This window comes from Chiloscyllium plagiosum, unplaced genomic scaffold (assembly GCF_037043375.1).
Source record: "Chiloscyllium plagiosum isolate Xiang-an unplaced genomic scaffold, Cpla_swu_hap1 HiC_scaffold_43, whole genome shotgun sequence".
Classification (NCBI taxonomy): domain Eukaryota; kingdom Metazoa; phylum Chordata; class Chondrichthyes; order Orectolobiformes; family Hemiscylliidae; genus Chiloscyllium; species Chiloscyllium plagiosum.
The window spans coordinates 6,720,879-6,740,854 of NW_028270181.1; the positions used below are offsets into that span (position 1 = coordinate 6,720,879).

Consider the following 19,976-nt stretch of genomic DNA (forward strand, 5'->3'; position numbering starts at 1 on the left):
CTCTTGGAAGGAGAATCATATGATACAAGTGAAAAATGCTGGAAAATGTCAAGCCCCTCACAATCTTATAAGTTTCAATGAAATCACCTCTCATTCTTTCAAATACCAGAGAATATTGATCCAGTTCATTCAGCCACTCATCATAGGACCATGATGTGGCGGTGCCAGTGATGGACTTGGATAGACAAAGTCAAAAATCACATGACACCAGGTTATAGTCCAACAGGTTTATTTGAAATAATAAGCTTTCAGAGCATTGCTCCTTTGTCACCTGATGAACAACCAGCACTCCGAAAGCTTGTGATTTTAAATAAACCTAATGCACTATAACCTAGTGTTGTGTGACTTCTGACTTCATCATTGGACAGCTAAATTACTGCAGGGACTAACTTAATGAACCTTTGCTTACTAACTCCAAAGTATAGGATTCCTTAATATGGAGACTGCTGGTAAAGTGTCACCAAATAACTTACTCTCTTGTGCAAGAATTTGAGTGGCACTCTCTTTGAGAAACCAACTTTTATTTTAAGACAGCCACTTGACCTTCGTAAAGCCTAGCCTCTGTGTGTGCTGTGTACTAGGCTTGGCCTCAAACCCATGACTTGGCACAGACTTGGAAAGTGTCCAGTTGTCGAGGCATTTCCCTTGTAAACGCCATCCTATTGCGGGACAATCAAAGCAAAATATTGCAGATGCTGGAGACCTCAAATAAGAATGCGAATATTCCACAGACTGAACAATTGAGTTAGAGACAAGCAGGAGGCTGGAAGAACAAAGGGAATACCTGAAATATTGACTTCTCCACCTCCTGATGCTGCCTGGCTTGCTGTGTTCTTCCGGCCTCCTGCCTGTCTACTCTGGATTCCAGCGTCTGCAGCTTTTCTTTTGTCTCTGAAAAATTTAGTTGCATTTCGAGTGGAATGTGATGTTGGTATCAACTTCAAACTATAACTGTGTCACACGCCAGGCTGCCAGGTGATTGCAAACATATTATTTTGTGGCATTTTCCACTTTAAGGATCATATGGATTTTACAGCATGCCAGCACATGCTGTCACTTGCTTTGCTTTAAGGCAACTCCACTTTTCCATGGTGCAAGTTCCACATTCTCCAACACTCACTGTGCAAATGTCTTGATTGATTATTTTTGTTGTCGTGAATATTTCATGCTTATGAGCAATGCTCTCTTTGAGAAACAAGCTGAAAGCTCCTCCCCCAGGTCCTCTTCCAATTACCATGCCAAACCTTTTAACGGGACCACGTGGTTGAGCTAATCACCTCCAAACTCCAAAGTGGAACGTGTTTGAGGAAACTTGGACTCCCAAGAGGTCCCCTCATTCTGGATTCCTTCACCAATGGAAGCATGATCTCCATTTCCACCTCATCAAAACCCTGCACAGTTTTGAAAACCTCTGTTGGGCTCCTCTTTCTCAGAGTAAAGGATCCCTGTCTGTTCCATCTTCATTCTGCAACTCTCATGCATGGACATAGTTTGAGATATGGATCCTGCCATCAAGAAATTGCTGTAGCTGTTAAGACTCTTTCAAGTAGAGATAATGTCAAAACATTTTGTTTTCAAACTGTCACCTGTTCCTACATTCTCCACATTTTACAGTACGACATAAGTTTTATTGATTAATTCACCATCACGCTTGTTCACAGTGTACATATCACACTGGCAGCTCCCTGATGTAGACAGATATGAATTCCATTAACACTCAGGCCTTTGTAAAACCCCTTTCTGCTTTTAACACTTTTTTTCTTTAGATCTTGTATCTTCTGACCGAATCCAAAAGGTCGTTTAGACAGAGTTCATTTATTGATAGGTTTCCTGTCGTGTGCTTTTTGTTCCTGCAGTACTGTGAAATTAGACCATGTTCCTTTACCATAGAACTCTGTCCAATCCATGAAATTGTGATAAAGCCATTCTTCACTCTCCTTTGTTTAATTTTCGATGCATTCGCGATTTGAACACTTTCATTTATTTTGCACAGTCTGTGCAGTGCCAATACTCATTAAACCAACTGCTTGTCTCTCCCGAGCTCAGTAATCTCCTGCAGCCTTCCGAGATCTCCGCACACCTCCGGTTCTGGCCTTTGTGTGTTGCTGTTGTCCGTGGTCCAATCTTGGTGGCTGTGTCTTCAGGCACACAAGCCCCAAACAGTGGAGTTCCCTCCCTCAACCTTTCTGCATCCAACAACCCAACACTCTCCCACAACAGCTCTCCACCTTTTCCTTCCATTCCAAGTCTCGGAGTCTGCAGCTTTAACCTCGCTGCGATTACCATCACTTACGCCTCTTGTATGGCTTGTAGGCCATCCTAGGTGCCTGTGGTGCTAATAGGGGCTCACACAATGAGCACAGGGCTGTTACCCCAATTTGCCTTATTGTTCTGAATATCCTTTAATGTGCTGCTTAAAACCACTGTCTTTGACCAAGTCAATCCACATATCCCCTTGAGTGGCTCACTATCACATTTGTTTGTGTTCCTTCAACACATCTTGGATCGTTTTGCAACACTAAGGGTGCTTTATAAATGAGCAGAATCCCGACAGTCTGAAAACAGGCCATTTAACCCGACAAGTCTACACCTGAAGACTGTCTGAAGATTGTCCCACCCAGGCCCAACCCCCTACCCTATTGCTGTAACCCTGCAGTTCCCATGGCTAACCTACACATTCCTGGACAATTTAGCACAGCCAACCCACCTAATTTGCATTTCTTTGAACTATGGGAGGAAACCAGAGCACCCAGCAGAAACCCACACAGACAGCATGCAAACTCCATACAGCCACCCGAGAGTGGAATTGAACCCAGGGCCCTGGTGCTGTGAAGCAGCAGTGCTAACCACTGAGCCACTGTAAGCTATTGCTGTCTAATCAGCTGTTTTGCTGCTTTTACAGTGAATCGTGCAGTGTGACAATGAATCAAGAGTGCTTATGCCTGAAACATCGATTCTCCTGCTCCTCGGATGCTGCCTGACCTGCTGTGCTTTTCCAGAACCCCCACTCTCGACTCTGATCTCCAGCATCTGCAGTCCTCACTTTCTCTTGGTGTGACAACGAATGCCATGGCTTGTAAAACTAGTGAAGTCCACCGTTCTCGTGATCTTGAATATCAAAACCATCAAAACCTTGAAGTTACAAAAACAGAAGTTGCTGGAAAAGCTAAGCAGGTCTGGCAGCACCTGTGGAGAGAAATCAAAATTCATGTTTCGGGTTGTGTGATCCTTCTTCAGGTTCTGAGGAAGGGTCAATTTACCTGAAATGTTAACTTTGATCTCTCTCCTCGGATGCTGCCAGACCCGCTGAGTTTTTCTGAGGTGGTTTCTGATTTCCAGCATCCACAGTTCTTTGACTTTTTACATTTAGCTTGAAACCATGAGGCCTGGGTTCAAGTCCCAGAGGTGTGTAAGAGCAATTTGTGTTCATGTTTCTGTTTACAACATCCACACTTCTTTCAGTTTTTAAACCTTTTGAAGTTGCTACTTTTCAACCGACCACAGCACCTCGTCACCACATGTCGGTTCATGATGTGTGGAGCCTTTCTTCAAACCTTTCGCTGGGATGTGGGTATCTTGACTGGGGTTAGCATTTATTGCCCATCCCGAAATGCCTTTTGAAAAGAGAGGTAGTGAACTGCCTTCTTGAACCTCTGCACTGTGAGCGAGTACTGGCACTTTGACCCAGAGACACCGAAGGAGCAATAGCACTTGCCAGTCAGGATAGTGTGAGGTTTGAAAGGGAAGTTGCTGGTGACAGTGTTCACTTGTGTCTGCATCTCTTGTGGTTCCACATGACAGAGGTCGTTCGTTGGGAAGGCGCTGTCAAAGGACCTTTTGTAAGTTGCTGCAGTGCATCTTGTAGATGGTATACACTGCTGCCTCTGTGCATCGGCGGTGGAGGAAGTGAGTGGCACCACAACCACAAGCAATCGAGCAGTCTGCTTTTATCCTGGACATTGTGGAGCTTCTTGAGTGCCCTTGGAGCGGCACTTACCGAATCATAGTATCCCTACAGTGTGGAAACAGGCCATTCGGCCCAACCAGTCCACACCGCGACCCTCTGAAGAGTAACCCACCCAGACCCTATCCAGGTGAATGGGGAGTATTCCATCTCACAATCCTGAGCCGTGTCTTGTAGGTGGTGGGTAAGCTCTAGGAAGTCAAGAGGTGAGTTACCCATCTCAGAATTCTAAGTCTCTGACGTCAATTGTCCTTTGCTTAGGACTTAGAGTTGTTTTGGTTTAATTGTTGCCATTTAAGAGTCCTCCAATTCTAGACAAGTGATATGGAGCTGTAGAATATGGAAACAGTTCCTACAGTCCAACTCGTCCATGTCAACCAGATATCCTAAATTAATCTCGTCCCATTTGCCAGCATTTGGCCCATATCCCTCTAAACCCTTCCTAATCATATACCCATCCAGATGCCTTTTAAATGATGTTACTGTACCAGCCTCCACCACTTCCTCTGGCAGCTCATTCCATACATGCACCACTCTCGGCATGAAAAAGTTGCCCCTACGGTCCCTTTTAAATCTTTCCCCTCTCACTTTAAACTATGCCCTCTAGTTTTAGACTCTCCCCATCCTCGGGAAAATACCTTGTCTATTTACCCTTTCCATGGCCCTCATGATTTTATAAGCCTCTATAAGGTCACCCCTCAGCCTCCAATGCTCCAGGGATAACAGCCCCAGCCTATTCAGCCTCTCCTTACAGCTCAAACCCTCCAACCCTGGCAATATTTTTGCAAGTATAGGCCAGCGACATGAGATGGGAGTGAGATTCATGGAGCTGCTTCTCTCAATTGAATTTTCATCTGGTCTTGATATCATTATGTAAACTTATCCCAGAGAATTTCCCTTCACTTCTGTTGCTTCTCCTGGTTGTCACTATGAATTATACGATGAGACAACACAGGAGGAGACAATTAATGTCAGTGCCGCTAATGTGCAATTGATGTAAGATTTGGAGGATAGACTTCTTATAAGCTTAAACATAATCCTCCTAACTGAACGTTCAAACAGGACTGCTTCCAGAAAAGATGTGCTTGCTTTCGCAAACATGATAGCAATTTTTGTGCCAAATAACAGCCAATCAATATGCTCACACGTTTTTTTTTTGTTTCTTTTAACTTGGTAACAGTGTATGGAATCTTGGCTTTAAAACAACAAACCCGCTTTTATAATGAGTACAGGTGATATGGGGCTGTTTAAACATTAATGGGGTTTAAATATTGCAGGGGATTGTATTGCTGTGCTGGAATATTTTGAATAAAAACCAGCTGAAGCCAGGTTCTGCTCAGTGCAGGTTTAAATATTATAATGAAATAATGAAATGAAGTTGTATTCATCAGTGTTCCCGAAATATGATGTCGCTGATTGTGGTTCCTTGTACTGATTAGGTATACAAGATCATAACTGGCTTCACAGTGAGTGATCTGCATGAATTAATCAAGCTGTTTCACACTTAGCATAATGCATATTGATAAGTTCATTGCACAATGCTTTTCTATTTTTGGTGGAAATGGGATAGAGTATGAGTCTCAAATGACAACTTAATGGATGCAAAAGCTATTAGGTGTGTGCCAAAAAGTGATGCTACGTTTTTGTCAGGTGGAGGAATCCATCAATGTCCAATGTTCATTTGATTCATTTATAATTAAGTGAAATGTCGTCCAATATCTCAACATTGTTTTGACTCATCGTTTACAGGTGATTAAAGGCATTGTCAATATTCAGGTTGGTGATGTGAATGACAACCCACCCGTCTTCCACAATCAACCGTACAGTGTCCGTATCCCAGAGGTAGGTGATAAACCCCGAGGAGGAGCTTTGCATTAAAGCCAATCAGAGCTCCGTCCTTTGTATTTTGCTAAGCGTCTTTGCGATTGGTGAATTTCTGTAGGTCATAGACTGTGCTGCCTTGATTCATTTGAATTCTGCCTTAACCCAACAACTGGTCACTTGACACAAATTTACTCGCTAGTTAGGGGGTATTAGTCTGATTTAAGCCTCCCCTTGGCCCAGTCAAACCTGCTCAGAAGTTAGACAATGCTAGGTTACAGTCCAACAGGTTTATTTGAAATCACAAGCTTTCAGTGCACTGCCCCTTCAGCACTTCACCTGTCAAAGGAGCAGCGCTCTGAAAGCTTGTGATTTCAAATAAACCTGTTGGACTCTAAGCTGGCATTGTATGACTTCTGACTTTGTCTACCCCAGTCCAACACCAGCACCTCCACATCAGTCAAACATGAACACGTATCAAATCCGGCTCTGTGAGGGAGTGTTACACTGCTGGATATGCTGTCCATTGGATCAAACGTTCCACTGGGCCAAATGGAAATTAATGATTGTGTGAAGTTATTTGCGGAAGACTGTTTCTTCGGCGAACATCAGTGAAAATGGATCAGATGGTTTTATGCCACTGCTGTCCCTGGAGCTTGCAGTGGAAGAAATGGGAGTGATGTTTACCCGAATAGCATCTGTAATTAGATAAATTCTGTGACTACTCATTGGAGACATTTGAGGGATGTGAATAATATATACTTTCTTACAAGGTAGTTGTTATTGCTATGTACATTGTCCGTTGGAGGTTACTGCAATGTTGGTGGGCACTGGACAGCATCCTGAGTGAGGATCCCTCCACAGTGAGACACCTTTTGGTTAATTTTACAGATGCAAGTTTGCCCCTATTTGTCCTGGACCCTTTGATTCTAAAATATTGATCTTTTGTGTTCAAATCTTTCCCTGGCTTTGCACCTCCCAGTCCTCCAACCACCTCCAACCTTTCAATCCTCCAAAAACAATCTCTGCATTTTGTAGCTTTGGCCTCATGCATATCCTAATTTTAATCACTTCACTCTTTGTGCCTTCAGCTTCCTAGACTGTAAACTCCGGAATTCACCCTCCGTCTCCCCTCCCATTGGAACCGCCGTCTCTCTCCTGCCTGCCTTTCACCGATCTCTTTATGAAACTCCTTTTTAAAAAAAAAAGCTCTGTTTTGTTTTCACCAAGCCTTTTGGCCTTTCCTCTGGCCCATTTATTCTGGGAACTCTGCTGTAAGTGGTTTCTTTTATTCAAAGTGTGGCCACACCTTGAGTACCACGTACAGTTTTGGTCTCCTAGCCTGAGGAAGGACATTCTCACTGTTGAGGGGAGCCCAGCAAAGGTTTGCCAGCCTGATTCCCGGGATGGCAGGGCCGACACATGAGGAAAGACTGGATCGAGTGGACTTGTTCTCACTGGAATTTAAAAGAAAAAAGGGGAGATCTCATAGAAATGTAAAATCCTGGTGGGGCTGGATGGGAGAAGAATGTTCTTTATGTTGTGGAAGTCCAGAACTAGGGGTCAAAGTCTAAGAATAAGGGGTAAGCCATTCGGGACTGAGATGAGGAAGAATTTCTTCCCCTCAGAGCGTTGTGAGCCTGTGGAATTCTCTCCCACAGGAATCTGTTGGAGCCAGTTCATTCGATATATTCAAGAGGAATCTGGAAATTGCCCTTGTGGATAAAGGGATTGAGGGGCGCGGGGAGAGGGTGGGAATGGGATCCTGAGATTGTATGGTCAGCCATGATCATACTGAATGGTGGTGCAGGCTCGAAGGGCTGAATGGCCTACTCTTGCATTGATTTTCTATGTTTCTGTGTTAATGATTGTTGTAAGTGAACACTCAGATTGTGTCAGAAATCAAAATGGTATTAATGTTTACTTCAGAATTTAAGATGTTGAAGCACGAACAGTTTATTGTTTAAAGTTTTCAAAATATTGATGCACTTTATGGACATTGCTACATTTGGTAATGAGCAGACAGAACTGTCTCTCTTGCATGTTCCTCTGCCCACACGATGTTCCACTTCCAAATAATGAATAAAAATCTCTCCAATGGAGGCAATTTCTAACATCCATTTACATACGAAAAGAAAAAATTCTTTGCTGTTGCCAAGATGAGGAACATTGTAAGGTTTTCTTTTGAATCTGCAATTATTTACTGTTCGATCCTTGCAAAACATGTGCTCACTGGTTGGGCAAATTGCCCAACTTTAATGGACCTCAAAATTGATTGTGAGTCCCCGTCTTGAACCCCTGCAATCCATCTGGTGTAGGGTGACTCACAAGGCCATTAGGGCAGGACTTGCAGGACTTTGACCCAGTGGCACTGCAAGAACTTTGGATATATTTCCAAGTCAAGACAGTGATTGACTTGGAGGGGAACTTGCAAGTGGTGATCTTCCCCTGTGTCTGGCCACCAATATCCTTCCATGTAGTTAAGGTCAGGGGTTTCTGCTGAGGGAGCCTTGGCATGTTGGAGCTGTGTACGTGAGGGATGGTATAAGCACAGCTACCACTGGTGAAGGGGGTGAAGGTTTAAGGTGGTGAATGGTGAATTTTCCAGGGTGGTGAATAGCAAAGTGGGCTACTTTACGCTGGAAGGCGTGAAGATCCTTGACAGTTGTGGGAGCTGCACTCATTCAGGCGACTGGGGATGAGTGTTTATCGAGCGATTTGTTGTTGACTGCTCTTATTAAGTGTTCTGAAATCAATTTCCTGGATTGTGTCCAGAGGCACACATTTTCAACAAGGTTGTATGGATGATGTTAGATTTCAGTTCAGAAATGAAGGTAGCAATGTTTGTAAAATCCCATGGGATTGTAAATTATTCAGGAGCAAAGTAACAAATCGCTAAAAGCAAACACTGCAACAATAAAATCGTTCACTGAAAGTCTGCTCAAATTTAGCAGGTGTACAAAATGTTAATTTGTAGTAATAGTTGACCATTGATTCAGTAAGAATGTGTCTCATGAATAAAAAATTGAGTGTGAGCCAAAGAGGCTCCTCCTGTAAACTGACAAAGAATGACAGATGCCCTAAAAGTGGAAATCTAATTGGTGATATGGAATGATATCCTAAATGATGCAAACAAAAACTCAAGGAGTTTAATTGACACGTGAACCTTGTGAGCAGATAAGTGGGTGTGAGTACCCAGTGTCTTGGAGAATGTTCTCTCTTGCTCGCTCGCTCTCTCTCTCTCTCTCTCGCTCTCTCTCTCTCTCTTGCTCACTCTCGCGCTTGCTCTCAGGAGTTGGTTAAAGCAGTCTCTGGTCACCATGCTCTTGGCTACAATTCTGGTCAGTACACACTGATCACCGTTAATGTGACAGCAGCTTCTGATTCTAGGGATCCACAAGATGTCCTTATGCATGAAGTGAAAACAGCAATTTCTGGAAGAATGCTCCCACACTTTCTTAATTTATTTCAGATCATCTTCTGGAGTCCTGTGCTTCCTGACACACCCCGTCAAAGATTTATGGTAATATCTTTCGTGTTTGGAATTGATCCATTTTCAGTCGGTGACTTTACATATGTTACGAAAATGGCTCAGGATCAATGCGGGGAAAAAAAAATCCCATTACATGTCTATGTTTTCCTTCCTGGGGAGACTGCTGCAATAGATTTTCCAATCCATTAGAATTTCATCAAAATCATTACCAGAAGCTGAGGTTTACAGAACAAAATGAAGCAATTTGTAATAAATTTAATCTGGAGAATAGTTTCAATTCTTAACATTTTAAACACTTCATTCATAATAAAATCCAAGATACCTATATTTTGCAGTGTGATTAATTGATACAGCTGTTACTTTGGGATTTGAAACAATGTGGAATCAAGCCTTTCTTGAATTTATGAACAGGTTTGACCAGCAGTGTCATTCGGATGGAGTCCTGCATTGTTGGGGAAGTGTTGGTGGTTCACATGGGTTTTAACAACCCTGACAAGCCGTGTTCAAATATTCAAGGAGTTCTGCTAGTGTCCTGACTCCGCATTCTTCCATCAGTCAAGAGTGTATGAACTAAAAAAAGAATCTGTCCACCTTTTGTCGTAACTTACTGTGCTCCAAATGGTGGCTGTGATTATCATTGAATCTCTACAGTGTGGAAGCAGATCATTCGACCCATCAAGTCCACACAGACCTTCCAAAGAGCATCTCATCAAACCTCTGCCCCCTTAACCTTATTCCCTATAATCCTGCATTTCCCATGACAATTTCATCTAATCCTGAGACTGGAATCGAACCCAGGTCCTAGCGCTATTCGTTTCCAAGAAGGTGAACGTGTGAGAAGCACTCGAATTGGTCTCTGATTTATTTCCTTTACAATGGTTGTTACATTCTCCAGTTGGAAATGTTCAGAGTGCAGCAACACTAACTTTTCATCGACACATCTTGCAAGTTTTTCACAGCCTTTATTTTTCAAAGGGCATATGAAGCAAATGTTGGGATCATGGTTGTAAACTGTTGTCCTGCATGATCCCTATCTGCCATGTCTTCATGCCCCACAACCCTCTGAGATCTCTGCACTCGGACACTCCTGAATCCTGATTTTGTTCCTGTCTCCATTAGCACTTGCTGAGCCCTAGTTTCTGGATTTCTGCCTCGACATTTCTCCATCTCTGACGTGGAACAATAATTAAAAAAATCAGAGTGTCACAGAAATGCAGAGGGACATGAGTCACATAGAGGTTGATATTTAGATGCAACACTTGGTCAAGAAGGTGAATGGGATTATTGCAAGAGGAATGTAAAAATAATGAATGTTATGCTTCAATTATAGAGGGCATTGTAAAACCACCTCTTGAATGCTGTGTGCAGTTCTCCCATTTAATGAAGGATGTTAAAGCACTGGAGGTGGATCATGAGGAAGTGTACTAGATCGACACCTGGAATGAGGGGTTTGTCTTCTGAGGAAAGGTTGGATAGTCTGGGTTTTATTATACTGGAGCTTAGAAGCGTTGAGGAGTGATCTGATTGAAGTTTGTGAGACCCTGAAAGGTTTTGACAAGGTGGATGTGGAAAGGATCATGGGGGGTCAGTCCAGAACAGAGCTTCCAGTAAGATGGCAGTGTAGTAGGGCTTCAGAGTTCTGGGGCTGATCCACTTCTCTTTTCGTTTCCTTTTCTGTCTTTCCCCCATTCCTTGTTAATTCTTTCTTCTCTTTTATTTTACTTACCTCTTGGTGAAGAGCTCTGTTGTGAAGATGGTACCGGAGACAGTGAAGCGAGCCTGTTGTGGACTCGAGTGAGTCCAGCCCAGCACAGCCCTGGTGACGGCTGTGCCGGAGATGGAGGTCGATTTCCTGGCAGCGTCTCTGTCCAGCTCAGGTGCATGGCGGCTTTGGTAAGTTTGGGCGCAGCAGGAGAGCTGGTGGCATTGGCAGCAGCTGCACTGGCAAAGTGGGCCCAAAGAGGACTCATGGCGGTGTAGAGTTTGGGCCTATGTGGTAGCTGGCAGCATTGATGGCATCCAAATTGGTGAGGTCCAGTGAGGACTCCGAGTGGTGAGAATATCTATGGAGACAAGTTGCGCTGAAGAGTGAGCAACTATTGTTCCAGTGGTTGTGACTGAGCACTTAACACGAAGGACTGTCAAGTTGGACACTAGGTCTTTACTTCTTTATTATTCTGCCTTTATATTTCATGTTTTGGTTTACTTTTCTGTGTTTTAAGATGGCGCCGGGGGACAGCAGCACAATTCACTGGATTTTGTTGCAACATACACATGACCACAAATAAATTACATCAGATCAAACTAGGGGCTCTCTGTTCACAATTGGACCTCTCTCTTTTCGGACAGGGATTAGTGAATTTTGTTTTTTTTTTGCTGAGGGTTGTAAGACTTTGGAACCTCTGCCTCAGAAGGCAGTAGCAGTGGGGGTCGTTGACTGTTTTGAAGGCAGAGATGGTTAGGCAGGAGGATGCAAGGCTATCAGCAGGAGGAGGGAGGGGAGAATCTGAAACACAAAACAGATCAACCATGATCTTCTTGAATGGCGGAACTGGCTTAAGGAACCAAATAGGCTACTTTTGCTCAACGGATTATTTTTGGTTCAATAAAGGATACGATTTCTTACTCCCACACACTCCTTCAACTGGCTTTGAATAATGATTTAGTTCTCTGTGCAACTCACCAATCACCAACGACCAAGATCCACATTTCAGGAGAAGGCTCTTCACTCATTAGAGTTTGTCAGATCAGGGAAGATAACTAGGTGTCATTCAACTCGATCGGGGTATTAATGTTAGGTGTGTACTAGTTCTTATGTTTGGACTTTTGGATTGAGTGTGGACAAGGATGTGGTGTCACTGACTGGGTTAGCATTTATTGCCCAGAGGGCAATGCAGTGATTGCAATGAGGTCAGCCAGGTGGACCTCATAGAATAGGAGTTCCCTGACTGGGGCAGTTAACCTGGTCCAATCAGGGAGCTCTGGCTGACGGATAAGAACAGGAGTGTCAGGCACGAGGCACTCTGGGAGTTAACTCTGATGAGGCTTGACCAGATTAAGGGGACACTTCATAAAGGGTGACTTGGTGGCCGGATGCCAGCAGCTGTGGAGTTATTTCAGGGAGTTGAGTCAATCACATTGCTGTGGATCTGGAGTCACATATACACTAGACTGGGTAAGGCAGACATTTTCCTTCCCTGAAGGACATGAGCAAACCAGATTATTTCACCGATAGCAGACAGTGGTTTCATGTCATGGTCATTGCTAGACTGGACTCATGTCAACAGAACATTACTTGGTCTTTGGATTGCCAGTCTTGTAATAAGACCACTAGGCCTTTGCTTCCCTGTTGGGATTTAGGATTGGCTGTGTATATACATGCAGGAGTGTTTTCTATTAAAGCTGTTCAGAGATGTCATTCACATCTCTGGAACAGGTGGGACATGAACACAGACCTCCTGGCTCAGAGTTAGTGGCATTGTCATTTGCCTCAAGAATCTGTGTGTGCCTGTATGTGTTGTGCATTGGAGTTGAATGTGCACACGTGTGTGTGTGTGTTGGGGCAGTGGGGTTGAGTGTGTACACGTGTGTGTATGTGTTGGGCAGTGGGGTTGAGTATGTACACGTGTGTGTGTGTGTAGGGCAGTGGGGTTAAGTATGTACACGTGTGTGCGCGCGGCAGTGGGGTTGAATGTGTACACGTGTGGGGCAGTGGAGTTGATGCGTACACGTGTGTGTGTGGGGCAGTGGGGTTGAGTGCGTACACGTGTGTGTGTGTATAGGACAGTGGGGTTGAGTGTGTACACGTGTGTGTGCGCAGCAGTGGGGTTGAGTATGTACGCGTGTGTGTGTGTGGGGCTGTGGAGATGAGTGTGTACACGTGTGTGTGTGGCAGTGGGGCTGAGTGTATACACGTGTGTTGGGGCAATGGGGTTGAGTGTGTACACGTGTGTGTGTGCGAGGCAGTGGGGTTGAGTGCGTACACATGTGTGTGTGTAGGACAGTGGGGTTGAGTGTGTACACGTGTGTGTGTGCGCAGCAGTGGGGTTGAGTGCGTACACGTGTGTGTGCGCAGCAGTGGGGTTGAGTGCGTACACGTGTGTGTGTGGGGCTGTGGAGATGAGTGTGTACACGTGAGTGTGGGGCAGTGGGGCTGAGTGTGTACACGTGTGTGTTGGGGCAATGGGGTTGAGTGTGTACACGTGTGTGTGTGCGAGGCATGGGGTTGAGTGCGTACACATGTGTGTGTGTAGGACAGTGGGGTTGAGTGTGTACACGTGTGTGTGCGCAGCAGTGGGGTTGAGTGTGTACACGTGTGTGTGCGCAGCAGTGGGGTTGAGTGTGTACACGTGTGTGTGTGTGTGAGGCAGTGGGGTTGAGTGTGTACACGTGTGTGTATGTGCGCGGCAGTGGGGCTGAGTGCGTACATGTGTGTGTGGGGAGCAGTGGGGTTGAGTGTGTACACGTGTGTTTTGGGGCAGTGGGTTGAGTGTGTACTCGTGTGTGTTGGGGCAGTGGGGCTGAGTGTGTACACGTATGTGTTGGGGCAGTGGGTTGAGTGTACCCATGTGTGGGGCAGTGGTGTTGAGTGTGTACACGTGTGTGCTGGGGCAATGGGTTGAGTGTACTCGTGTGTGTTGGGGCAGTGGGGTTGAGTGTGTACTCGTGTGTGTGTTGAGGCAGTGGGGATGAGTGTGTACACGTGTGTGTGAGGCTGTGGGGTTGAGTGTGTACACGTGTGTGTTGGGGCAGGGGCTCGAGTGTGTACTCGTGTGTGTTGGGGCAGTGGGGTTGAGTGTGTACACGTGTGTGTTGAGGCAGTAGGGTTGAGTGTGTACACGTTTGTGTTTGGGACAGTGGGGTTGAGTGTGTACTCGTGTGTGTGTGGGGCAGTGGGGTTGAGGGTGTATACGTGTGTGGGGGGGCAGTGGGGTTGAGTGTGTACTCGTGTGTGTGTGGAGGGGGGCAGTGGGGTTGAGTGTGTACGCGTGTGTGTGGGGCAGTGGGATTGAGCATGTACTCGTGTGTGTTGGGGCAGTGGGGTTGAGCGTATACATGTGTGTGTGTGTGGGGCAGTGGGGTTGACTGTGTACATGTGTGTGGGGCAGTGGGGTTGAGTGTGTATGCGTGTGTGTGGGGCAGTGGGGTTGAGCCTGTACTCGTGTGTGTTGGGGCAGTGGGGTTGAGTGTGTACACGTGTGAGTTGTGGCAGTGGGGCTGAGTGTGTACATGCGTGTGTGTGGTGCAGTGGGGTTGAGTGTGTACACCTGTGTGTTGGGGCAGTGAGCTTGAGTGTGTACGTGTGTGTGTGTGTGTGTGTGGGGGGGGGGCAGTGGCGTTGAGTATGTACTCGTGTGTGTGGTGAAGTGGGGTTGAGTGTGTACATGTGTGTGGGGCAGTGGGGTTGAGGGTGTATACGTGTGTGTGTGGGGGCAGTGGGGTTGAGTGTGTACACGTGTGTGTGTGGGGGCAGTGGTGTTGAGGGTGTACACGTGTGTGTGGAGCAGTGGGGTTGAGGGTGTACACGTGTGTGTGTTGGGGCAGTGGGGTTGAGTGTGTACACGTGTGTGTGGGGCTGTAGGGTTGAGTGTGTACGGGTGAGTGTGTTGGGGCAGTGGGGTTGGGCGTATACATGTGTGTGTGTGGGGCAGTGGGGTTGACTGTGTACAGGTGTGTGTTGGGGCAGTGGGGTTGAGTGTGTACTCGTGTGTTGGGGCAGTGGGTTTAAGTATGTACACGTGTGTGTGGGGCTGTGGGGTTGAGTGTGTACTCGTGTGTTGGGGCAGTGGGTTTAAGTATGTACACGTGTGTGTGGGGCTGTGGGGTTGAGTGTGTACAGGTGTGTGTATTGGGGCAGTGGGTTGAGTGTGTACTCGTGTGTATTAGGGCAGTGGGGTTGAGCGTGTACACGTGTGTGTTGGGGCAGTGGGGTTGAGTGTGTATACGTGTGCGTGTGGGGCAGTGGGGTTGAGTGTGTACACGTATGTGTGTGTTGGGGCAGTGGGGTTGAGTGTGTACACGTGTGTGTTGGGGCAATGGGGTTGAGTGTATATATGTATGTGTTGGGGCAGTGGGTTGAGTGTGTACTCGTGTGTGTTGGGGCAGTGGGGTTGAGTGTATATATGTGTGTGTTGGGGCAGTGGGTTGAGTGTGTATTCGTGTGTGTTGGGGCAGTGGGTTGAGTGTGTACTCGTGTGTGTTGGGGCAGTGGGGTTGAGTGTATATATGTGTGTGTTGGGGCAGTGGGTTGAGTGTGTATTCGTGTGTGTTGGGGCAGTGGGTTGAGTGTGTACTCGTGTGTGTTGGGGCAGTGGGGTTGAGTGTGTATATGTGTGTGTTGGGGCAGTGGGGTTGAGTGCGTACACGTGTGTGTTGGAGCTGTGGGGTTGAGTTTGTACATGCGTGTGTGTGGGCAATGGAGTTGAGTGTGTACACCTGTGTATTGGGGCATTGGGGTTGAGTGTGTACTCATGTGTGTGTGGTGAAGTGGGGTTGAGTGTGTACACGTGTGTGTGTGTGGTGCAGTGGGGTTAAGTGTGTACACGTGTGTGTTGGGGCAGTGGCGCTGAATGTGTACTCGTATGTGTGTGTGTGTGGGGGGGGGGCCGTGGGGCTGAGTGTGTACTCGTGGGGTTGAGTGTGTACACATGTGTGTTGGGGCAGTGGGGTTGAGTGTGTACACGTGTGTGTGTGGGGCAGTGGGGTTGAGTGTGTACACGTGTGTGTGTGTGGGGCAGTGGGGTTGAGTGTGTACACGTGTGTGTGTGGGGCAGTGGGGTTGAGTGTGTACTCGTGTGTGTGTGTGGGGGGCAGTGGGGTTGAGTGTGTACACGTGTGTTGGATCAGTGGGGTTGAGTGTGTACACGTGTGTTGGGGCAGTGGGGTTGAGCGTGTACACGTGTGTGTGTGTGGGGCAGTGGGGTTGAGTGTGTACACGTGTGTTGGGGCAATAGGGTTGAGTGTGTACTCGTGTTGGGGCAGTGGGGTTGAGCATGTACACGTGTATGTGTGTTGGGGCAGTGGGGTTGAGTGTGTACATGCGTGTGTGTGGGGCAGTGGGGTTGAGTGTGTACACGTGTCTGTGTGGTGCAGTGGGGTTGAGTGTGTACACTTGTGTATTGGGGCAGTGGGATCGAGCGTGTACTCGTGTGTGGGGGGCAGTGGGATCGAATGTGTACTCGTGTGTGGGGGGCAGTGGGGTGGTGTGTGTACTCGTGTATGTGTGTGGGGGGCAGTGGGGTTGAGTGTGTACACATTTGTGTCGGGGCAGTGGGGCTGAGTGTGTACATGTGTGTGTGGGGCAGTGGGGTTGAGTGTGTACACATATGTGGGTGTGTGGGGCAGTGGAGTTGAGTGTGTACATGTGGGTGTGTGGGGCAGTGGAGTTGAGTGTGTACACGTGGGTGTGGGGGGCAGTGGGGTTGAGTGTGTACACGTGTGTGTGTGGGGCAGTGGGGTTGAGTGTGTACACGTGTGTGTATGTGTGGCAGTGGGGTTGAGTGTGTACACGTGTGTTGGGGCAGTGGGGTTGAGTGTGTACACGTGTGTGTGTGCGCGAGGAAGTGGGGTTGAGTGTGTACACGTGTGTATGTGTGGCGGTGGGGTTGAGTGTGTACACGTGTGTTGGGGCAGTGGGGTTGAGTGTGTACACGTGTGTGTGTGTGCGAGGAAGTGGGGTTGAGTGTGTACACGTGTGTGTGTGGGGCAGTGGGGTTGAGTGTGTACGTGTGTGTGTGGGGGGCAGTGGGGTTGAGTGTGTACACGTGTGTGTTGGTGTAGTGGGGTTGTGTGTACACGTGTGTGTGTGGGGGGGGACAGTGAGGTTGAGTGTGTACACGTGAGTGTGTGTGTGGGGCAGTGGGGTTGTGTGTGTACACGTATGTGTTGTGGCAGTGGGATTGAGTGTGTACACATGTGTTGGGGCTGTGGGGTTGAGTGTGTACGTGTGTGTGTGCGAGGAAGTGGGGTTGAGTGTGTACACGTGTGTGTGTGGGGCAGTGGGGTTGAGTGTGTACACGTGTGTGTGTGGGACAGTGGTGTCGAGTGTGTACACGTGTGTGTGTGGGGGGCAGTGGGGTTGAGTGTGTACACGTGTGTGTCTGTATGTGTGGCAGTGGGGTCGAGTGTGTACTCGTGTGTGTGGGGCAGTGGGGCTGAGTGTGTACACGTATGTGGATGTGTGGGGCAGTGGGGTTGAGTGTGTACATGGGTGTGTGGGGCAGTGGGGTTGAGTGTGTACACGGGTGTGTGGGGCAGTGGGGTTGAGTGTGTACACGTGTGTGTGTGGGGCAGTGGGGTTGAGTGTGTACACGTGTGTGGGGGGGGCAGTGGGGTTGAGTGTGTACACGTGTGTGGGGGGGGCAGTGGGGTTGAGTGTGTACACGTGTGTGTGGGTGGTGCAGTGGGGTTGAGTGTGGACATGTACGTGTGTGTGTGTGTGTGGAGCAGTGGGGTTGAGTGTGTACACGTGTGTATTAGGGCAGTTATTGCTCTCTTGTATTGGTAGTGTCTGTGCTAACAGCCTTGGCACTGGCAAAGGAAGATGATCTGTTTCCCAACACTGGATGAAAGATGAAGCTGAGACTGGGAGAAGAGGGAGTGTAGGAGGTCTAAATGGCTAGAGCATTGCTTTCATAGCAGCTGGAAATGACAAGGAAACATGCCAGACTGAAATCTGGCATTTTATGGTGAGCTGCTGTTAAATATAATCCACACAAATGTCTATTTATTGCAGATTAATTTTGGAAAATCTGTTTCTCTTGCATGGATTTCAGATTATAACCCATGATTTGTAAAATCATTCACTGTGACCAATCCCTCTTCCTAACGTCATGCTCCACACTTTTCCAATCTCAATGCTTTATTATCGCAGTTTTGCCAACCTGATGGGAAAGTTAGTTTCAGCCTCTGAACGCACAAGCAAACATTGTGTAACAGACAGCATCCCTGCTCATCCAGCCTCTCTCCACATTGATCAGCAGGTTATCAGTGCCATATCTGGTTGGGAATCTTCCTGCTTGCAAAGTGTTTGCTATGCAACAGTATCTTCACCTCAAACTCATTCCACGGCTGCTGGACACTTGAAACTATGTAAGAGGTGACGTGAAGGCACAGGAAACTGCAGAAAGAGCCTCTGTTTTTCCTAGTGTGACAAACTGGCAGTTATAAATTGGGGATCAAAGCAATTAAGTCCAAATACTTAGATCATCAGCTCGGATGGTATGTATGAATGTAAATTATTTATGATCCCCAAATTATTTTATAGCTTGGTTTGTCAAATGAAATAAAGGCACATGTTCATAAATTTATCATGAAAATGACTTTACCAATTCCGTAAAATTTTCCTGAGAAAACATAATGATTCTTTTGTCGTTTTAAAGGACCATTGAGTATTGACACAGCTGAAGCTAATTCATGAAGTTAGATGTGACAAACCTCATTAAATTTGCATGTATTCATTTTATGCTAATCACTGTCCTCTGACTGATATTTGAGTCTGGTAATAGAGTTTTATGACTTTCCAATTTTCAGAATGTATTCTGTCTGTCAGGGTGCCCTGCAGTCTGTGTCGCACATTAGTTAAGGACTGATATAGAGGTATAAATATATATTCAGCTGACCTTCAGTTTCCACTCTGTGCAATAAAGCAGCAATGTCATCAAATGAGAAGATTTTGACAGAGAAGGAATAGAAAGTGTCGAATTCCCACACCCGGTGGGTTTATACGATGAAGCTCGACTTGATGACTAAAGTGAGCTGAATGCATTGGGAAAGATTAAGAAGCTTTCTATAAACCTTTGTCACTGGGTCAGAAACTCAAGGATGCTCTCCTTAAAAGCCTTAGTTATAGAGAAAAAAACCTGCAGAATGCTGGAGTCCAAGGTAGACAAGCAGGAGGCTGGAAGAACACAGCAAGCCAGGCAGCATCAGGAGGTGGAGAAGTCAACGTTTCAGGTGTAACCCTTCTCCAGGTATCCACATCCTGATACGGCCTGGCTTGCTGTATTCTACCAGCTTCCTGCTTGTCTCCCTAACAGCCTTGACAAAGATTATTTTTGTCCTACAAGCCACAATATTTCAAGGGAATAATCTACCTCCACAACCTGGAAGAGCAGCTGGAGATGGGCTAGTGACCTCCACAATCCTGCAAGATAACTTTTCAAGTCGAGGAAAAGGCTTTGATCACTGCAGTGTTTGCTAGGCTGGGTCTGTTGGAATCTTGTCAAATGTTTGGAATGTGTGTATCAGTGAATTTTGATGTGAAGAGCCTAATGGATACCTCAAATGGTAAAGCCATGAAGTTTCTAGCAGCCCCTATTTTCAATAGGAGTTCAACTTGTCTGTGTGTCACATGTTGCACACAGTGGTGATCACAATGGTCTTACCATTTGCAACATACATTCCAGGTTGGATATACAGCCCAAGGACAGAACATCTCTAATTGGAGGTGACTGAACGTGCAAGATAAATGTTTCTCTGTATCCCATCTTTCCCTCTGCGGTGCGCGGTGTAATTTCAATACTCTTGTTCCTCTTTATTGTCCATGCTTCAGAAGGGATGCAGCTCGAGGAGATTCTATAGTTTGCAACCCCTCAGTGTGTGTTGGCTGAAAGGTCTTAGACTGTGACCCTTCTCCATAGTGTCTCTGGTGGCTGCCACTGCCTTTCCTAAATCCCTTGGGATGTAGTCCTGCATCTC

General features: G+C 46.6%; 1 protein-coding gene across 2 annotated transcripts in view; it reads left to right on the plus strand.

Annotated features, from left to right (window-relative positions):
- Nucleotides 1-19,976, plus strand: part of LOC148137427 (cadherin-23-like) — a 434,955-nt gene that overhangs the window by 173,504 nt on the left and 241,475 nt on the right. For both annotated transcript variants that reach the window (XM_087982496.1, XM_087982497.1), the window contains exon 6: nucleotides 5,714-5,806. In XM_087982496.1, coding sequence (XP_087838622.1) covers nucleotides 5,714-5,806 — 93 coding nt within the window. The remainder of the gene's footprint in view (nucleotides 1-5,713; nucleotides 5,807-19,976) is intronic.